This window comes from Canis lupus, chromosome 18 (genome assembly GCF_011100685.1).
Source record: "Canis lupus familiaris isolate Mischka breed German Shepherd chromosome 18, alternate assembly UU_Cfam_GSD_1.0, whole genome shotgun sequence".
Taxonomy (NCBI): Eukaryota; Metazoa; Chordata; class Mammalia; order Carnivora; family Canidae; genus Canis; species Canis lupus.
The window spans coordinates 47929618-47944453 of NC_049239.1; the positions used below are offsets into that span (position 1 = coordinate 47929618).

Here is a 14836-nt window from a genome sequence, read left to right on the forward strand (position 1 = left end):
GGCCGCTCCAGCTTCCACCTGTGTCCCACTTCCCCTAAGCCGCACGGTGTCACTGGTCCTTAGGCAGGGACCCCCTCCTGCGCATGCAAGGTCACCTTTAGGCCACCCCTAAATGGGTCACTTTACTAGCTACGGTGTCCCATCTGTGTCCCCTGGTTCCTTCTGGGTTTGGAAGAGGCCCACGCACGGGCTTAGGAGGGGACTATGCAGTTCTTCATGGGAGCAGAAGGTGTTCTGGGCTAACTTACAACCCTCAGGGCAGAAAGAAACCACTGGAAGCCCCACAGGATGGACGCACACACCTGTGTCCATTCGACTGTGGAGGCGGTGAGCACCGCGCCTCTCCCACTGCCCCTCACCCCCAGGAAAGGGCAGGCCTGGGTCTCTGCACCCTGGCGCTCCTGCCTAGCTCTTTAAGGGACAGCCCCAGGCTGGCTGCAGGTGCTTCTCCTTACCCCTGGGGAGCTTTCAGAGACCCCATCCCAGACCAGTTCATTCAGAAGTTCAGGCGCTTGTGTTTTTTTAAAGCTCCCCCAAGTAACTTCTGTGGCCAGGATGAAGAAATATTGTTCTAGAAAATATGCTTCATGGGGACCTGGGACATAGTTGCAAATAATTACATATACATGCAATTCTATAATATATGTACACATGGATGTTTATGTTATTTATTATACTGTTATAATTAGGCACAATATAGAAATAATTGCACATGGTTATATTATTCCTACATTATAGTTGTTACTGTATTATATATCACAAGATCCGTACACACAGTATGCTGTGTAATTATGCCAGGCACTTATTTTTCCATGGGTAAATGCTGAAGGCAGAAAGGAGCCAGGCAGTGGGGTCCCTGCTAAGGTGGAGCCGGGAACACCCAGATCCTGTCCCCAGCCACAGCTCTCTTGCCTGTCACCAGATTTTGCCCTCCCCTGGCTGGGAAAGCATGAAGCCGAGATCACAAAGGCATCTGGCAGTGAATTTGCTCTGAAATTTTAATTCAGAATCACAGTGGGGTTAGCTTTGGAAATTTTAATCAAGAAAAATAAAATTTTCCTGGGTGATTTGGATGATCTGCTGTTCGATTGGCCCCGGGGGTCATGGGTGTTCTAGAGGAGATGGGGGCCAGTGTGAAAATGGATGGCTCTGTTGTCAGGCTCTCAAACTCATCGGAGAGGGCCGGGAAGGTAAGGGTGTTAATGAGGAGATCCTGAGGCAGACCCGGAGGGAGGGGGGCAGGCTGGGTGGGGAGGGTGTTATTGCAGTTTGTCCCAGCTCCTGGGTGCCACAGGGCAGACCCCAGAATCTTCAGAGCCTCCTATTGGTCACCATAAATCAGAAATCTGGGCCTTCCTTCCTTCCTTCCTTCCTTCCTTCCTTCCTTCCTTCCTTCCTTCCTTCCTTCCTTCCTTCCTTCCTTCCTTCCTTCCTTCCTTCCTTCCTTCCTTCCTTATCCCTGGGATTAGGACCTGAGCCAAAGGCAGATGCTCAACTGCTGAGCCACCCAGGTACCCCCAAGTCTGGGTTTTCATATGAAATCTTCAAGTTAGCCAACATTTAAAACCCTGTGCAGGTGGGACCTGGGTGGCTCAGTGGTTCAGCATCTGCTTTTGGCTCAGGGCATGATCCTGGATCCCCAGGATCGAGTCCCATGTCAGGCTTCTTGCATGGAGCCTGCTTCTCCCTCTGCCTGTGTCTCTGCCTCTCTCTGTGTCTTCCATGAATAAATAAATTTTCTTTAAAAAAAAACAAACAAACCCTGTGCTGGCAAAACAAAACAGTCTTGGCTGCATGAATCTTGGCCCCTACCCCAAGGACAGTGCAGATCCTCTTGGCTATGAGGGGAGCCCCTGACCCCGGTCATGGTCTGGGGAGGGGGTGCAGCTTCTTTGCTCTGTTAGAATTTGTGCACACCTGGATGTCTGGTGACCCCAGGAAAGTCTGGGGTGGAGATGAAAGTGCCCGTGGTGGCTCCCTGCATCCCAGGACTGACCCCGCAGGCAGAGCGGTGGAATGCCTCCAGGGCCTGTTTGCTGTCGTTACATGAACTCTGGAAATAACACAGTGGGTGTCAGTTTTCCCACGATGAGCACAGAATTGGCACAGGGTGAACTGTGCCCCTCCTGGGACTTTTCTGAGCCTCCCCTGACCATGAAACACGAGAGCAGGGGCTGCTCACCCAAGCACCTGCTGGGCCTGGAGCCTGGGGCAGATGCACAGGTGAGCTCCTCCCTCCCCCTTCCCTCCCGTTAATCACTGGATCTTCTCTTTGGGGTCCTCCCCAGGTAAACGGGCCCTCCACTGGCAGCTGTGCCCTCGGTGGGAAGACGCCAGGCCTTGGCTGGGCAATCCCTGAACGATCCGGGTGGCCTACATCCCTGCTTGCTCAGGACAGCCCCTTTTCTGCAGGGAGTGATCCTGTCCACTTGCCATATGCACAGAGCCTTGAGCTCCTTTACAGAGTTCACTGACCTGGTCTTTGCCGGGGAACCTCCACTATACTGGATGGTGAGGAAGCTGCACCCCCAGCTCTGGTCTATTTTTACACGTTACCTATCACTGCTCTGTGTCTGAGGCAGAGGGGTTATTAAAGCAGGAACTTGGTACTGTTCTGTCCTGAAGTTTGCATTTCTTCCTTTCCTGCTGCTCTGTCTTCAAAGAAAAACAAAAGGTAGCCCTTTTTTATTACCTTGGAAGGTTTCAAACTTCCCCCATGGCTTTTTGGTGCATCCCTGTGAGCTGTGGCCATGGCCACCACTAGTTAGGGCTCCTTTTGCGTGCCGGGTTTCCCAGCTCTGGGGCAGAGCCTGTGGGCCCCCCATCCTGGCCCTGGCTGCGTCCTGGTCCAGGCCCCAGGCAGCAGCTGGGGTGCCGTGTTCTCCCCACCTTTAAAGGTCCATGCATCACACCTGGCTGTTCAGGACCGTGAACCTGAGACACCAGTCTCCACCGAGCCTGGGTTTCTGGGGGCCGTATTCATCCCTCTGTTGTGTTCCTTCTTCCCCTCCTTCCAGACGTAGGGCAGCCATGCCGCGCAGCCCGACATCCAGCGAGGACGAGATGGCCCAGAGCTTCTCCGACTACTCCGTGGGGTCAGAGTCGGACAGCTCCAAGGAAGAAACCATCTATGACACCATCCGGGCCACAGCGGAGAAACCAAGTGTCGCCAGGACGGAGGAGAGCCAGGGCAACACGCTGGTGATCCGGATCCTCATCCAGGACCTGCAGCAGACGGTAAGTCCCGTTGCTCGTTTCTGGTCAATTCTAAGTGTGGCTTCAGCTCGAGGGTGCCTTGTGCACGGCCTGTCCTCGGGGCATCCCGCACATCGTGCACCTGCCCCACGCTTCCCTCCTTCCCCTCGGCTCTGCCTTTGCCTGCCTCCCAGCGTGCTGCCGGCACCTCGGTCCACTTACCGAGCACTTATTTTGTGCTGGACGGAGGCCAGGCCTCGAGGGCACAGGGACCAGCCTCACAGAGGAGATGCACACAGTGGACGCATTAGCAAGTGGGGCGTCTGGCACCCATGTGGGCCCTGCCTCTTCCCTCGATGCTCTGGGCTCGGTGGTACACGGAGCTCTTTCCCACCTGCCGGGCTGTGTAAGCTCTGTGTGGCCCACCTTGCCCGTGCTGCCCACCGCTGGCTCCCTGGTGCCTCTCAAGGCCTGGGCCCCATGCTGTTTCCTGTGTTGGCCCCTGGTAGCTCTCTGGGCTTCTCGTTGCCCACGGCCCTGGCGTGTGGCCTGCTGGGCACTTGCTTGGTGCCTGTGGGTCCTTGCTGGTGGTGCTGGCTTCCAGCTTCTCCCGGAAGGACCTCCCATCTGCAGACTCTGTTTCCCGTCATTCCTGGGAGGTTTTCTCACATGCTGTGCCTCCTCCTGGCTTGCGGGTTGGGTTCTGTTTCAGGGAAAGTGGCCACGCACCCTTGGGCATCTTTGTATCTGCCTTCAGCACCGGTGCCTCTCCTCGTAGCCTCCACGATGTTCTTGAGCCTTCTCTTATGCTGTCCTCACTTGGACCCCTTCAGCTTTGTCCCTCAGAATTCCCGATTGATTGTGGTTGAGATTCTGGCTTTCTGTTTGATTTTATAGCCTTGCACTGACTCATCTTGAAAAATATTCTTTTGAGTCATTGGTTTTTGTTTGTTTGTTTGTTTTTCCTAGGTTTTATGGCTGCTTCTTTTCCTCTTGTAGATCTTCCTTCTTTTAACTGGGATACATTCTTTCCGGATGCATGTGTGCCTGGTTTCTGCGAGCCTTCTCTCTTCCAATAACACGTCTTCATCATCTCCAGGCTGTCTCTGCCCAGCCTGTGCCGCTGTCAGCAACGTGCTGTCTCTCTGTTGCTCTGACCGTGTGTGGGCGAGCTTTCCTCATCCCCCTCCCTTCCTGGAGCGTCCTGTAGACCCATTCCCTCTGTGGGAGATCCCCGGGTCCTGGAGCGGTGCCAGTGCGTCCTTTGGTCACTTCCTGAACACTCACCATGGGTCAGACCCCGGGTTAAAGTCTTCATATGTGTTACTTCTCTTTGTGAGACAGCCCGAGCTAGACAGCACTTGTGAGCATTGTCAGTCTAGGTGTTGTATCACACACACGTGGAAAGAAAGCCTGCAGAGTGGGTACAATGTGTAACAAGCATCGGATGAAAAGACGGAACATCGGGACACCTGGGTGGCTTAGCAGTTGAGTGTCTGCCTTCAGCTCAGGGCCTGATCCCAGAGTCCCGGGATCGAGTCCCACATCGGGCTCCCTGCATGGAGCCTGCTTCTCCCTCTGCCTGTGTCTCTGCCTCTCTCTCTGTGTCTCTCATGAATAAATAAATAAAATCTTTTTTTTTTTTTAAAGGAACATCACCCACCCCTAAGGGCCCCACCAATGGCCTCCTAGTCCCAGTGGCCAGGTGAGAAGCAGGTAGCCTGGGACACATGGCCCGGAGTCTCCAAACCTGCCAGATGCTGGTGTGGCATGTACTCACTCGCTACTTCTGCAGCCAATAGTCACCGGGGAAGGTAGCCAGCGGGCAGCCTTGCAGAACGTATGGCACGGGCTCGGGTGCGTCTGAGATGGCTCAGAGTCACACCTGCCACTGTCCGCTGTGTGTTTGGGGCACCACACTGAAGGTCTCAAGCCTGGGGCCCACCTGCAGGTGTGAAGTGAGCCGGTGCAGGCTGGGCATACAGCTGGGACCAGAGGACAGCAAATGCCCATTGAGCATCTGTTACCTTGATCGGTCTCTGTGGTCGGAGCTGGCACTGCCCACACCCAGGAGGCACTCACCAGTGACAGTGGAGAGAGAGGCCTTTCTGCCGTCATGGCTATTGAGATGTTCCACGGATAGCGAGCAAGGGTGTGGGACATGGGAGAGGTCGACATGACGCTGGGTCTGGCGGGCACAGGGAAGCAAGCAGGAGGCAGCCTGGAAGCCTGTGTCCTGCCCCTGCCTGCTGTGACCGCTTCCTGGCGGGTGGCATGGTGGGCTCACGTCCCTGCAGCGATTGTGTCCACTATGCCAGAGGCTTCGGGGACCTGTCGAGAATTACTGATGGAGAGACACCTGCTCTTCAGACCCACAGTTATGAAGGCCCGCCGGGGGTTTGGTCTCTACTCCCAGGAGCATAATTGTTTCCGGAACCTTCTAAGGATCACCTCTCTTCACTTTGTTAAGACAAACAAAGCCCCTGGAGGCTGAGACCAGAACTCTCACGGGCATGAACCCCAGTAACAAAGCAGCCGTTGTTTCTGTGTGCGAGTCCTTGCCAGGTCGAGTCCTGGAGCCGGGGATGCGAGACAGGCCCTGGAATCCTGCCCAGAAGAGCCGTGGGAGCTGCTGTGCCAGTTGTCACCCCCATGTCCTCCTGCCCAAGGGGAGGCAATGTCTCGAGGAGCCCTGAGGCTGTGTCTCTTGTGCCCCTGGTGTGTCCTGTTCCCTGCCCCCCCTCTCCCCCCCACGCAGCCAGGTGAGGTCTGGTTTTCTCTCAAAGTGACTGCTGCTCTGAGTCTCACCTCCAGAGGGTGAAATTTCCCTTCTCTGGGCAGAAGCCTTTGGCAGGGCTCACCATCCTTCCAGGAGCATTTTCCCAGGCCTCTCAAAGCCTGAGGAGCGGTCCCAGTGAGGGTTCATGGGCCATGTGGGGAACCCCGCAGTGAGGTGGGCCCTGGGTCACTGCATGTGCATGAAGGGCTCCCTGTGGGGTCAAATGCAGCACCCGTCAGCAGGCTTGGCCTTTGAAGCAAGTGGCATGTGCCAAAATCAATACCAGCTACAGTTCTTCTGTTATTTATGGTTTTGAGGGACGTGGGAACAGAGCTGGCACTGAGCACATGGAGGAGGGCAGGAGGAGCACGGAATGGGGCCTTCTGGGTGCGCAACGCACCAACCCTTGCACCCACCCCTGCCTAGGGCTCGGTCCCCAGGGGCTCCACGGCAGCTGCCAGCCCCATGTCTGTCCCCATGACCTATCTGAATGGGTCCAGGGAGGTGCAGGGACCAGCTACCTCCTGGAAGATGCTTCAGGACAGTGAGTCTCTCCTTTGCTTTGCTGATGCTTCCATTTATTATGCAAGCGTATCTTCAGCTTTGGTATTTCATTTAGGAAAAAGCATCTAAGCTGTGATCCTGATCCCCTCAAAGACGTTTATTGTTGCTCATTCATCTTCTGTCTCTCCCACACACATACACACACTCTAACTTTTCCCTCAAAGCGGCAGCCCCTCGTGTCCCCGCCGTGACTGTCTCCCTGCCACACATCAGCTGACGTGGACGCTCCATCATCTATCACTTCCTTCCAAATGGACTGTCAGACATGCTTGCTTTCCAAGTGACCTTGGCCTTCCGCTTATCATTGAGGATCAAAATAGAATGCCAGCAGCAGAGAGGTCCCACGTCTTCCTTCTCTGGGTTTTAATCCCTCCCTCACCCTTTGTCACAGACACGTCACTGTATTTGGTCCTATCTGAGGTCTTCTGTGATTTTGAATGTTAGGACTTCTTCGCCCATCTTGGCAATCTTTGAGCCCCTATCCTCATTTGGTTGCTGAGAATCGAGCCCCTAGTGCTCCCTTTTGGCCTCTCATTCTACCTCATGATAGAAGATTCTGGAAGGCCTGGGCAGGAACAGCTTGATATCTTGAAAAGCTCCATTTGAGTGGATTGGTGGGCACATGCTAACTCCTTGGCCCCTCTGGAGGTGAGCACCGTGTGTCTTCTTGTAGGAGTTCATGGGGTCCAGACTTCTGGGAATGAGCTTCCTTCCAGCTTCCCTCCATCAAGGTTTGTCTTAGGACTGTCTTTCCAGAGGGGGCCTGTGGGTCAGGTATCCTCCTGCCTTGTCCTCTGCAGTGTCCTGGCCCCAGGTGGATGAGGGGTGTGGAGGCGGGGCTGGGGAAGGTGCGGGTAGGCCTCCATCGGCGGGGGGGCTTGTCTTCCATCCCAACCAGGTTCCTTTTCCCAGAATCCCTCCTCTTCCTTGGGACGTCTCTGCCTTCTACTCACCTTTCACACGAAGCTCAGGAGTTCCAGGACTCACTCCTTACTATTCCCGTATCCTTGGACCAGGACAGCCCACACAGCACCTCAGGTGACTGCGTGCAGTGTAAACACAGTTCCCTGCATCCATGTCTGGTCATCCTCCCCTAGGAGCTCATACTGTTTCAAGGATAAAGATCAACTACTCACACGGTGCACCTCCCCTGCCCCACTGATCCTGTGTGAGGTGCTTCATGGCCTGGGCTTCCTTGTGCCCCAGCGCCTGGTGCGACTGGATGAACAATGTCTTGTAAAACAGTGAATGAAGTCATCTGAACCCTCTCCTCTGGCGGGTGAAGGGGTAACATCTGAGTGGAACCCTGGAGGATGACAGGTTAGCACAGTGAAGACCTTTGTGCAGACCTTCCCCAACAACAGGTACGCAGGAGCAGAAATCTGAAGTGGAAGTGAACTTGGTGTGTTGACGCAGCAGAGAAGGTGGAGGGTGCTCATGGCAGAAGGAGGTGATGGGGCTGACGTGGGGGTAGTGAGTTTGCTGTGGAAAGGTTTGGTGCAGAGTGCATGACCTCATAAATATTGGAGAAAGGGGGATCTTGGCTTCTCTGGGTGGTGGGGTCCATGAGGAGGGAAGGAAGGAGAAGCAGGTAGGAGGCTCCTGCAAGAATCCAGGGTGGTGTGGATGGAGGCAGAGACCCAAGGACGGGTTCCTGATGACAGTCCGTGAGATCAGAGCAGGTGTGGCTCTAGCACGAGAGCGTGCTTTGGCTGTTTGAAGAGGACTTACTTGTGACATGGGTCCACAAATTTTAACATGTGATGCCTGCGTCTTGATAGCTTCTCAGCACAGGGGGAAAAATATTTCTTTTAAAAATTGAGATATAATTTACCTTACATACAATGTGCCCATGAAAAGTGTACAATTCAATAGATTTCATAGATTCCCAGATGAGCGTATCCATCACTGCCATCTTAGAACATTATCATCACTCTCGAAGGAAACCCCCCCTGCCCAGCAGCCATCAGTCCCCAGCTCCCCCCAGCCCCCCAGCCCTCCGCCTCCAGCCCCTGACAACCACTCACCTGTTTTCCATCCTTGTGGATTTGTCATTTCTAGCCATTCTGTCTCAGTGGAATCACGCACTCTGTGGACTGGGAGACAGCCATGTTTTCTTTAGTTGGCTGCTTCTCTTGGAGACACGTCCACCCCTCAAGTCTGCCCCTGAGACCAACACTACAGCACTGGTGCCTTGAATGTCATCCCAAAACAGCCTCACACGTGATCCAGTAGCCCAGGCAACATAGACACAAAAAACTCTTGCATCAAAAAATGTATTAAACTTGGAGCACCTGGGTGGCTCAGTGGTTGAGCATTTGTCTTTGGCTCAGGGCGTGATCCCAGGGTCCTGGATCAAGTCCCACATCAGGCTCCCTCTAGGGCGCCTGCTTCTCCCTCTGCCTGTGTCTCTGCCTTTCTCTCTCTCTCTGTCTCTCATGAATAAATAAATTAAATCTTTTTAAAAAATGTATTGGTGTTTCAGGCTGCCATTTTGTTTCTAGATCTTCCTGTCTTGGAAGGTACTTATTCCACTTGCTTGTTTGCTACCAAAAAGAAACCTGTTTGGGTTTTATACTTAATTAGAAAATTAGCTGTACATGATCCTGACATGAGCAGGTTTTCTGCCCTGAAAGAAAAGTCAGGAGGATTCAGTGGGCTGAAGGAGAGAATGGTGTTAATGCTCTTTTTTCAAGAAATTTGAGTTTGTGCATTATGGTCCAGGGCTGACTCCAGTCCTGCCAAGGAGGCTCCTAAGAGGCTGAGAAATGCCTTACATTTTGATTTGATGCTGTTATTGTTATTTTTTTTAATATAAGAAAATAGAAAATATAGAAGTCAAAGAATAGTATCATAAATACTAGTGTATCTATTATGACTAATTGACAGTGATAGTTAGCATTTTGTCACTTTGGGTTTTTTTTTTAGAGAGTGAGCAAGCACATGTGAGAAAGGTTGCGGGGGACAGAGGGAGAGGGAGAGAGTTTGGAGCCCAATGTTTGATCTCATGATCCTGAGATTGTGACCTGAGCTAGAATCAAGAGTCAGATGCTTACCTGATAGAGCCACCCAGGTGCCCTACATTTTATCACTTTTTAATCTTAGGATTAACACATTCCTTTAAAAAAATTTTTTTTAATTTTTAATTTTTTATTGGAGTTCAATTTGCCAACATATAGCCTATCACCCAGTGCTCATCCCGTCAAGTGCCCCCCTCAGTGCCTGTCACCCAGTCACCCCGTTCCCCCGCCCACCTCCCCTTCCACTCCCCCTTGTTCATTTCCCAGAGTTAGGAGTCTCTCATGTTCCATCACCCTCTCTGATATTTCCCACTCGTTTTCTCTCCTTTCACTATTTTTTATATTCCCTGAATGAATGAGACCATATGTCTTTCTCAGATTGACTTATTTCACTCAGCATAATACCCTCCAGTTCCATCCATGTTGAAGCAAATGGTGGGTATTTGTCGTTTCTACTGGCTGAGTAACATTCCATGGATTAACACATTCCTGATAAAGTCTCTTTTGTTCTCCTGCTCAGCCCCCTCTCCTCAGAGACAAACACTATTATGAATTCAGTGTGAATTCCTCTTGTCTCTTGCTCTCTGTTCCTATGTATTAGTGACCACTCTATAGTGTTGTGTTGTGTAAAAAAGAGCATATATAGCTGGCATCATCCTGGGCATGTCATTCGTAACTTACTTTTTTCATTTGACAGTATATTTTTGAAACTTTTCTTTGATGTTATTCATCCACCAGTTATCCATTTATCCTTTTGTTCTTCCCTCCCTTCCTTTGTCCACTCATCCATCATCCTTCCATCCCTCATCCATCCACCTATCACCCATCCTTCCCTCCATCCATCCATCCATCCATCCATCCATCCATCCATCCTTTTCTCCATCCATCCATCCATCCATCCATCCATCCATCCATCCATCCTTTCATCCATCCATCCATTCATCCTTCCATCCACCCATCCTTCCATCCACTCATCCATCCTCCCATCCCTCCTCCCATCCATCCATCTATTCATCCTTCTATCTATCCATCCATCCATCCACCCACCCATGCACCATGGATCCATCCATCTGTTCTCCATCTCTCATTCTGTACCTCCATCCCTCCCTCCATCCATCCCTTTTGTATTACAGAATCAGATGGTCTGGATTGTTGATCTCTAGCTTGAGTGAACCTGTTATGTCTTTGTAGTGCACATTTGGATCACTTTTGGGGGGATGGAAGACATGGACTCTGGTTTTCTTTGTGGTTTCATTAATTGCTTGCTAAGGCCAAAGAGAGCCTCTCTTGCCTGGTCCCCAACTTCCCTTTGCCTCTGTTTTCTCTGTGATATGGTGATGATAATCAACCTCACTGTGCTCAAAAGGAGTGGTTTACACTTCACAATTTTAATCAGGAAATTGGCGGGTTGTACACAGGCAAAGGCTCCAGTGGGGAGGTCTTGATCATGTCAGTTATTATTCATCTCACATAGTAGCTGGCTAAAGGCCGAGAAGGACTTTATTTTCATTTATGCCATTAAAAAAAAACAAAAAACTCCCCTAAAAACCCTATTTAACCAGCATCAGTTTTGTGTGTTGTAAAGGTTCCATGCTGCATCTCCTGTTGGGTATTAGGTTAATGTTTTATATATGAGAGACATCAGCCTGGCTTGCCGGAGTCCCCATAGCCCGTGTGACAAATGTCCGAGTAGCCGTGCCCTTCTGCTTAAGCTTTGACTTAATACCCACTTAAATCTCTCTGAGAAAATAACATTTGGCGAAGTAGCTTTGGTCTGGAATTATTACACATTCTGTAAAAAAAGCTTTGTAAATCCCACATTGTGTTGAGAACATTGTGGTTCAAAGGCCACCCTGGTGAAGAACAGATATCTCCTCCTCTCCCTGTGTCCCAGGCTGATAAGAATTACCCAGAAGGTAGCAGTGCCAGAGCCTGAGCCATCAATATTTAATTTTCTGTGTTAAATCCAAGGATGAGGTGCTTCTTTTCTGGCACCTTCTGATCTCTGTGACGACTCCTGCTGGGTCTGACTGCTGCCCGCTCAGTTTTGACCTTTCTCTTCACACATTTCCTCTCTGGATGGATGGGGGGGGGGGGTCGTACCCTACAGTGTCCATGCTGTGTCCAGGACTGTGTCCAGCCCCCTGCCCATCTCCCACCCATTTCATGGTCCTGCCAGGCCAACCCTGTGACCCATGGCTCCTTGTGTGCTGCTGGGACCTAGTGGATCGGCCTCTGGGCTTGTGGCTTTGCAGCTCCGCCCCTCGGAGCTGTGTGGGTCTGGGAACTGTTCTGAGCTCTCTTTGTTCCTCTTTGGGCTAAGGAGCGCTAATCCCAACCTCTAGGAGCACATGAGATGTGTTGGAGGTCAGGACCATGTGATCCACCCCCCCCCCCAACCAGTGTCCTTCCCTTCACTCCATTTCCGGGGCCCCACCTGACAATGGCTATCAAGAGGGAGAGAATTAACTCACCTCCAAGGAGGGTGTGAGTCACTGATGGATTCTGAGCCAGTGCCTCTGTTTAGTGTCACCTTGACAATAGCAGAGGCTGCCAGTTAGCCCCTTAAAAATTAGCCACAACACATGGGTTTCCCACCGCTTCAACACATCATCAGGTAGCGATTCGGCTCTTACTGTTTGAGAAATCTTATTCTGATTGGAAAAACCAGCCCACAGCCACTTTATCTTTCATTAGGGTTTAAACATCCAGAAGCACCAGCCTGGCTCCTAGACTTCAGCATCCTCAGATCAGGCTGTCCTTCTCAGTCAAGGTTACCCAGCATGTCTGCTTCCCTAGAAATCCCTTATTTTAAGCTTCCTGTGTTAGCTGGGAGAAATAACTGTTTGCTGCGATAGGCCCCCAGCCTGAGAGGTCTTTGTCCATAGCAGAAAGCATTGTTTCGTTTGGACAGGTACATTTGGAAACCACCCAGTCCCGGGTTGGGTTGCCTTGGTGTTGGCTCATTTTTGGAGGTGTGTAAATCTACAGATTGCACACGAACAGCTGTTAAAGGGCCAAAACATGCCTGAATGCACCTTCAGATGGCTCCTGGCAAGTTTTGTTTATTATGGTTTTTTGAAAATGCATCATAACAGGACTGATAATGGCATCAAGTGTGATCCAAAGGAAGTTTTACATGTGAAATGCACCTCTTTGCAATGAGTGATGTGCTCAGAAGCTTGGATTTCTTTCAGAACATCCTGAGTTCTTGCTGAAAGCTGCCTGTAAGCACCGGCAGAGCTGGGATATTTATTCTCCTTGGGGGTCTGTGTCTGCAGCTCTGGGTCCGGGAAGCTGGCCCAGGGTGATGCAGGGAATGTCCCTTTAGTACCACCATCCCCAAATGCTTTGGTAGCTGCCCCCCACCCCATATTTTTTTTTAACTTGTTCTGGGTGGAAGTCAAGGATGATGTGGATTAAAGTCTCTCTGGGGAATGTGAGTGAACAGATGTGTTGGAGGTGGTGGGCTGAATATATCTGTGCAGTCCAGCCTTGTGTTGTTGATGGTTCTTGCCTTGACAGTGCACTATAACAATGCATATTTTATGTAGTATAATATTTACCATTCTTCCAAGCTTTGTCTAGACATTTCCTGACCCTTGTAAGACCACCAGAATGACTGCTGCCATTACCCCCATTGTACAGGACCCAGAACAGATTTGAAGAGCAGATTACTCTTTTCCATAAAATTCTCTTGTCACGATGTTGCAGATCAAAAACAATCCTGTCCAACTTCCTCCTCCTTCTGCCCCAGGAGACTGGCTGACCACTTGAGCAATGGTGGGTACATGGCCCCAGAGCACAAAGTTCTTGATCCTCTGTGGATCATGTGAGTTAGTTGACAACATAGATGTGGCCTACCTGGAGCATGTGTTGCTTAATGTGAGGCCAAGACGTGGCTGTGGTCACAGTGTTATGGCCTGAGTTGTCCCCCCACCTCAATCCCCATGTAGAAGTTCTAACCCCTAGCACCTTGGGCTGTGAGTATATTTGGAGGTGGGGTCTTTAAAGACAAGGTAAAATGAGGTCACTAGGGTGGGACCTAATCCAATGGGAATGGTGTCTTAAAAGGAGATTGGGACACAGACATGCACAGGGGGAGCCAGCCTACACTTGCATATTGGACTTCCAGCTTCCAGGACTAGGAGACAATGAAGATCTGTGTTTTGAGCCCCCATCTGTGATGTTTTGTTAAGACAGTGCTGGAAAACTGATACACACAGCAAATGTGGCACATCCACACTGAGCGTCTGCCTTGACCTGTCTCCAAGGCCAGTATTCTTTCCCTTGTGTCTTGGTATTCTCAGTTGTTAGCCAGCCTCACATCTTGCAGAGTGGCTACAACTCACATTGACCAAGTAGGAGAGTAGGCTTCTCTCACTCTCTTCACTTTAGATTTGAATTTGGCCATGAGTTTTACAAGTGGAGGGTGGAGTTTCACATAGGTACCCACCCAGCCGACTGTAGCTGTGCTGCCTACATCTCTGCAAACACGGCTGCAGTCTGCCCTCTCCAGACCTTTGCTGTATTCTGATGAGATGATAAGTTCACAGTACCTGGGTGCCAAGCAAGCCCTCGGTCATGGTAGCTCCCACCATCCTCACTGTGATCAAGACCAGACTCTACTTTACATTGGATTATATCACCTGGAAGTGTTCCATTTCTGGAATGTTGGGTTCAGCGCAATTCAGTTTCATCTGTATTAACAAGGCTTCAAGTATTGTTGTGCCAAGAGATAGACACACACCCTTGTTCTCACGGAGCAGCTCATAGTCCAGAGTAGGGAGGAGTGCTGATCAGCTGGGTATTGGGTGGGCATCTTGGAAGAAGCTGTAGTTGGTTTCCCTGTGCTTGAACGTGCCTCCCCCAAGAAGTCAGGGCCCCTGGGGGCTGAGAAAACCTGAAGAGAACTGGAGTTGGCCCAAAGGAACCCCTAGGAGCTTCCTGGACAGATCCTTAAACCGAGGCTGATGTTGGTCACAGAGACCAGCTCTCCCTGTTGGATTTTGCAGTTCTCTGCCCTGTCAGCCCCACATCCCTTCCCATCTGCTGTGAGTGCACTCCTTGTCAGGAGCAAAGGGAGAAGCCACTCTGATTGGGGGCTTGGAGGTATCGTTACATCCACTTGTAAGTTTACCATACCTTAAGCCACCCAGCTCAGTCCTGACAGGGAGGTTTTCAGATGGATCTGGGTGTCTCGGTATTTAGGGTGTCACACCAGGAGATCAAAAAGTGACAGTTACTGAAATGTCATAAGGCAAAGTACATGCTGGTG

General features: G+C 51.1%; 1 protein-coding gene across 2 annotated transcripts in view; it reads left to right on the forward strand.

Moving 5' to 3' along the window:
- SHANK2 (SH3 and multiple ankyrin repeat domains 2) overlaps positions 1-14836 on the forward strand; it is a 509904-nt gene that overhangs the window by 70959 nt on the left and 424109 nt on the right. For both annotated transcript variants that reach the window (XM_038563628.1, XM_038563629.1), the window contains exon 3: positions 3018-3237. In XM_038563628.1, the coding sequence (XP_038419556.1) occupies positions 3031-3237 (207 nt within the window). In that variant the 5' untranslated portion in view covers positions 3018-3030. The remainder of the gene's footprint in view (positions 1-3017; positions 3238-14836) is intronic.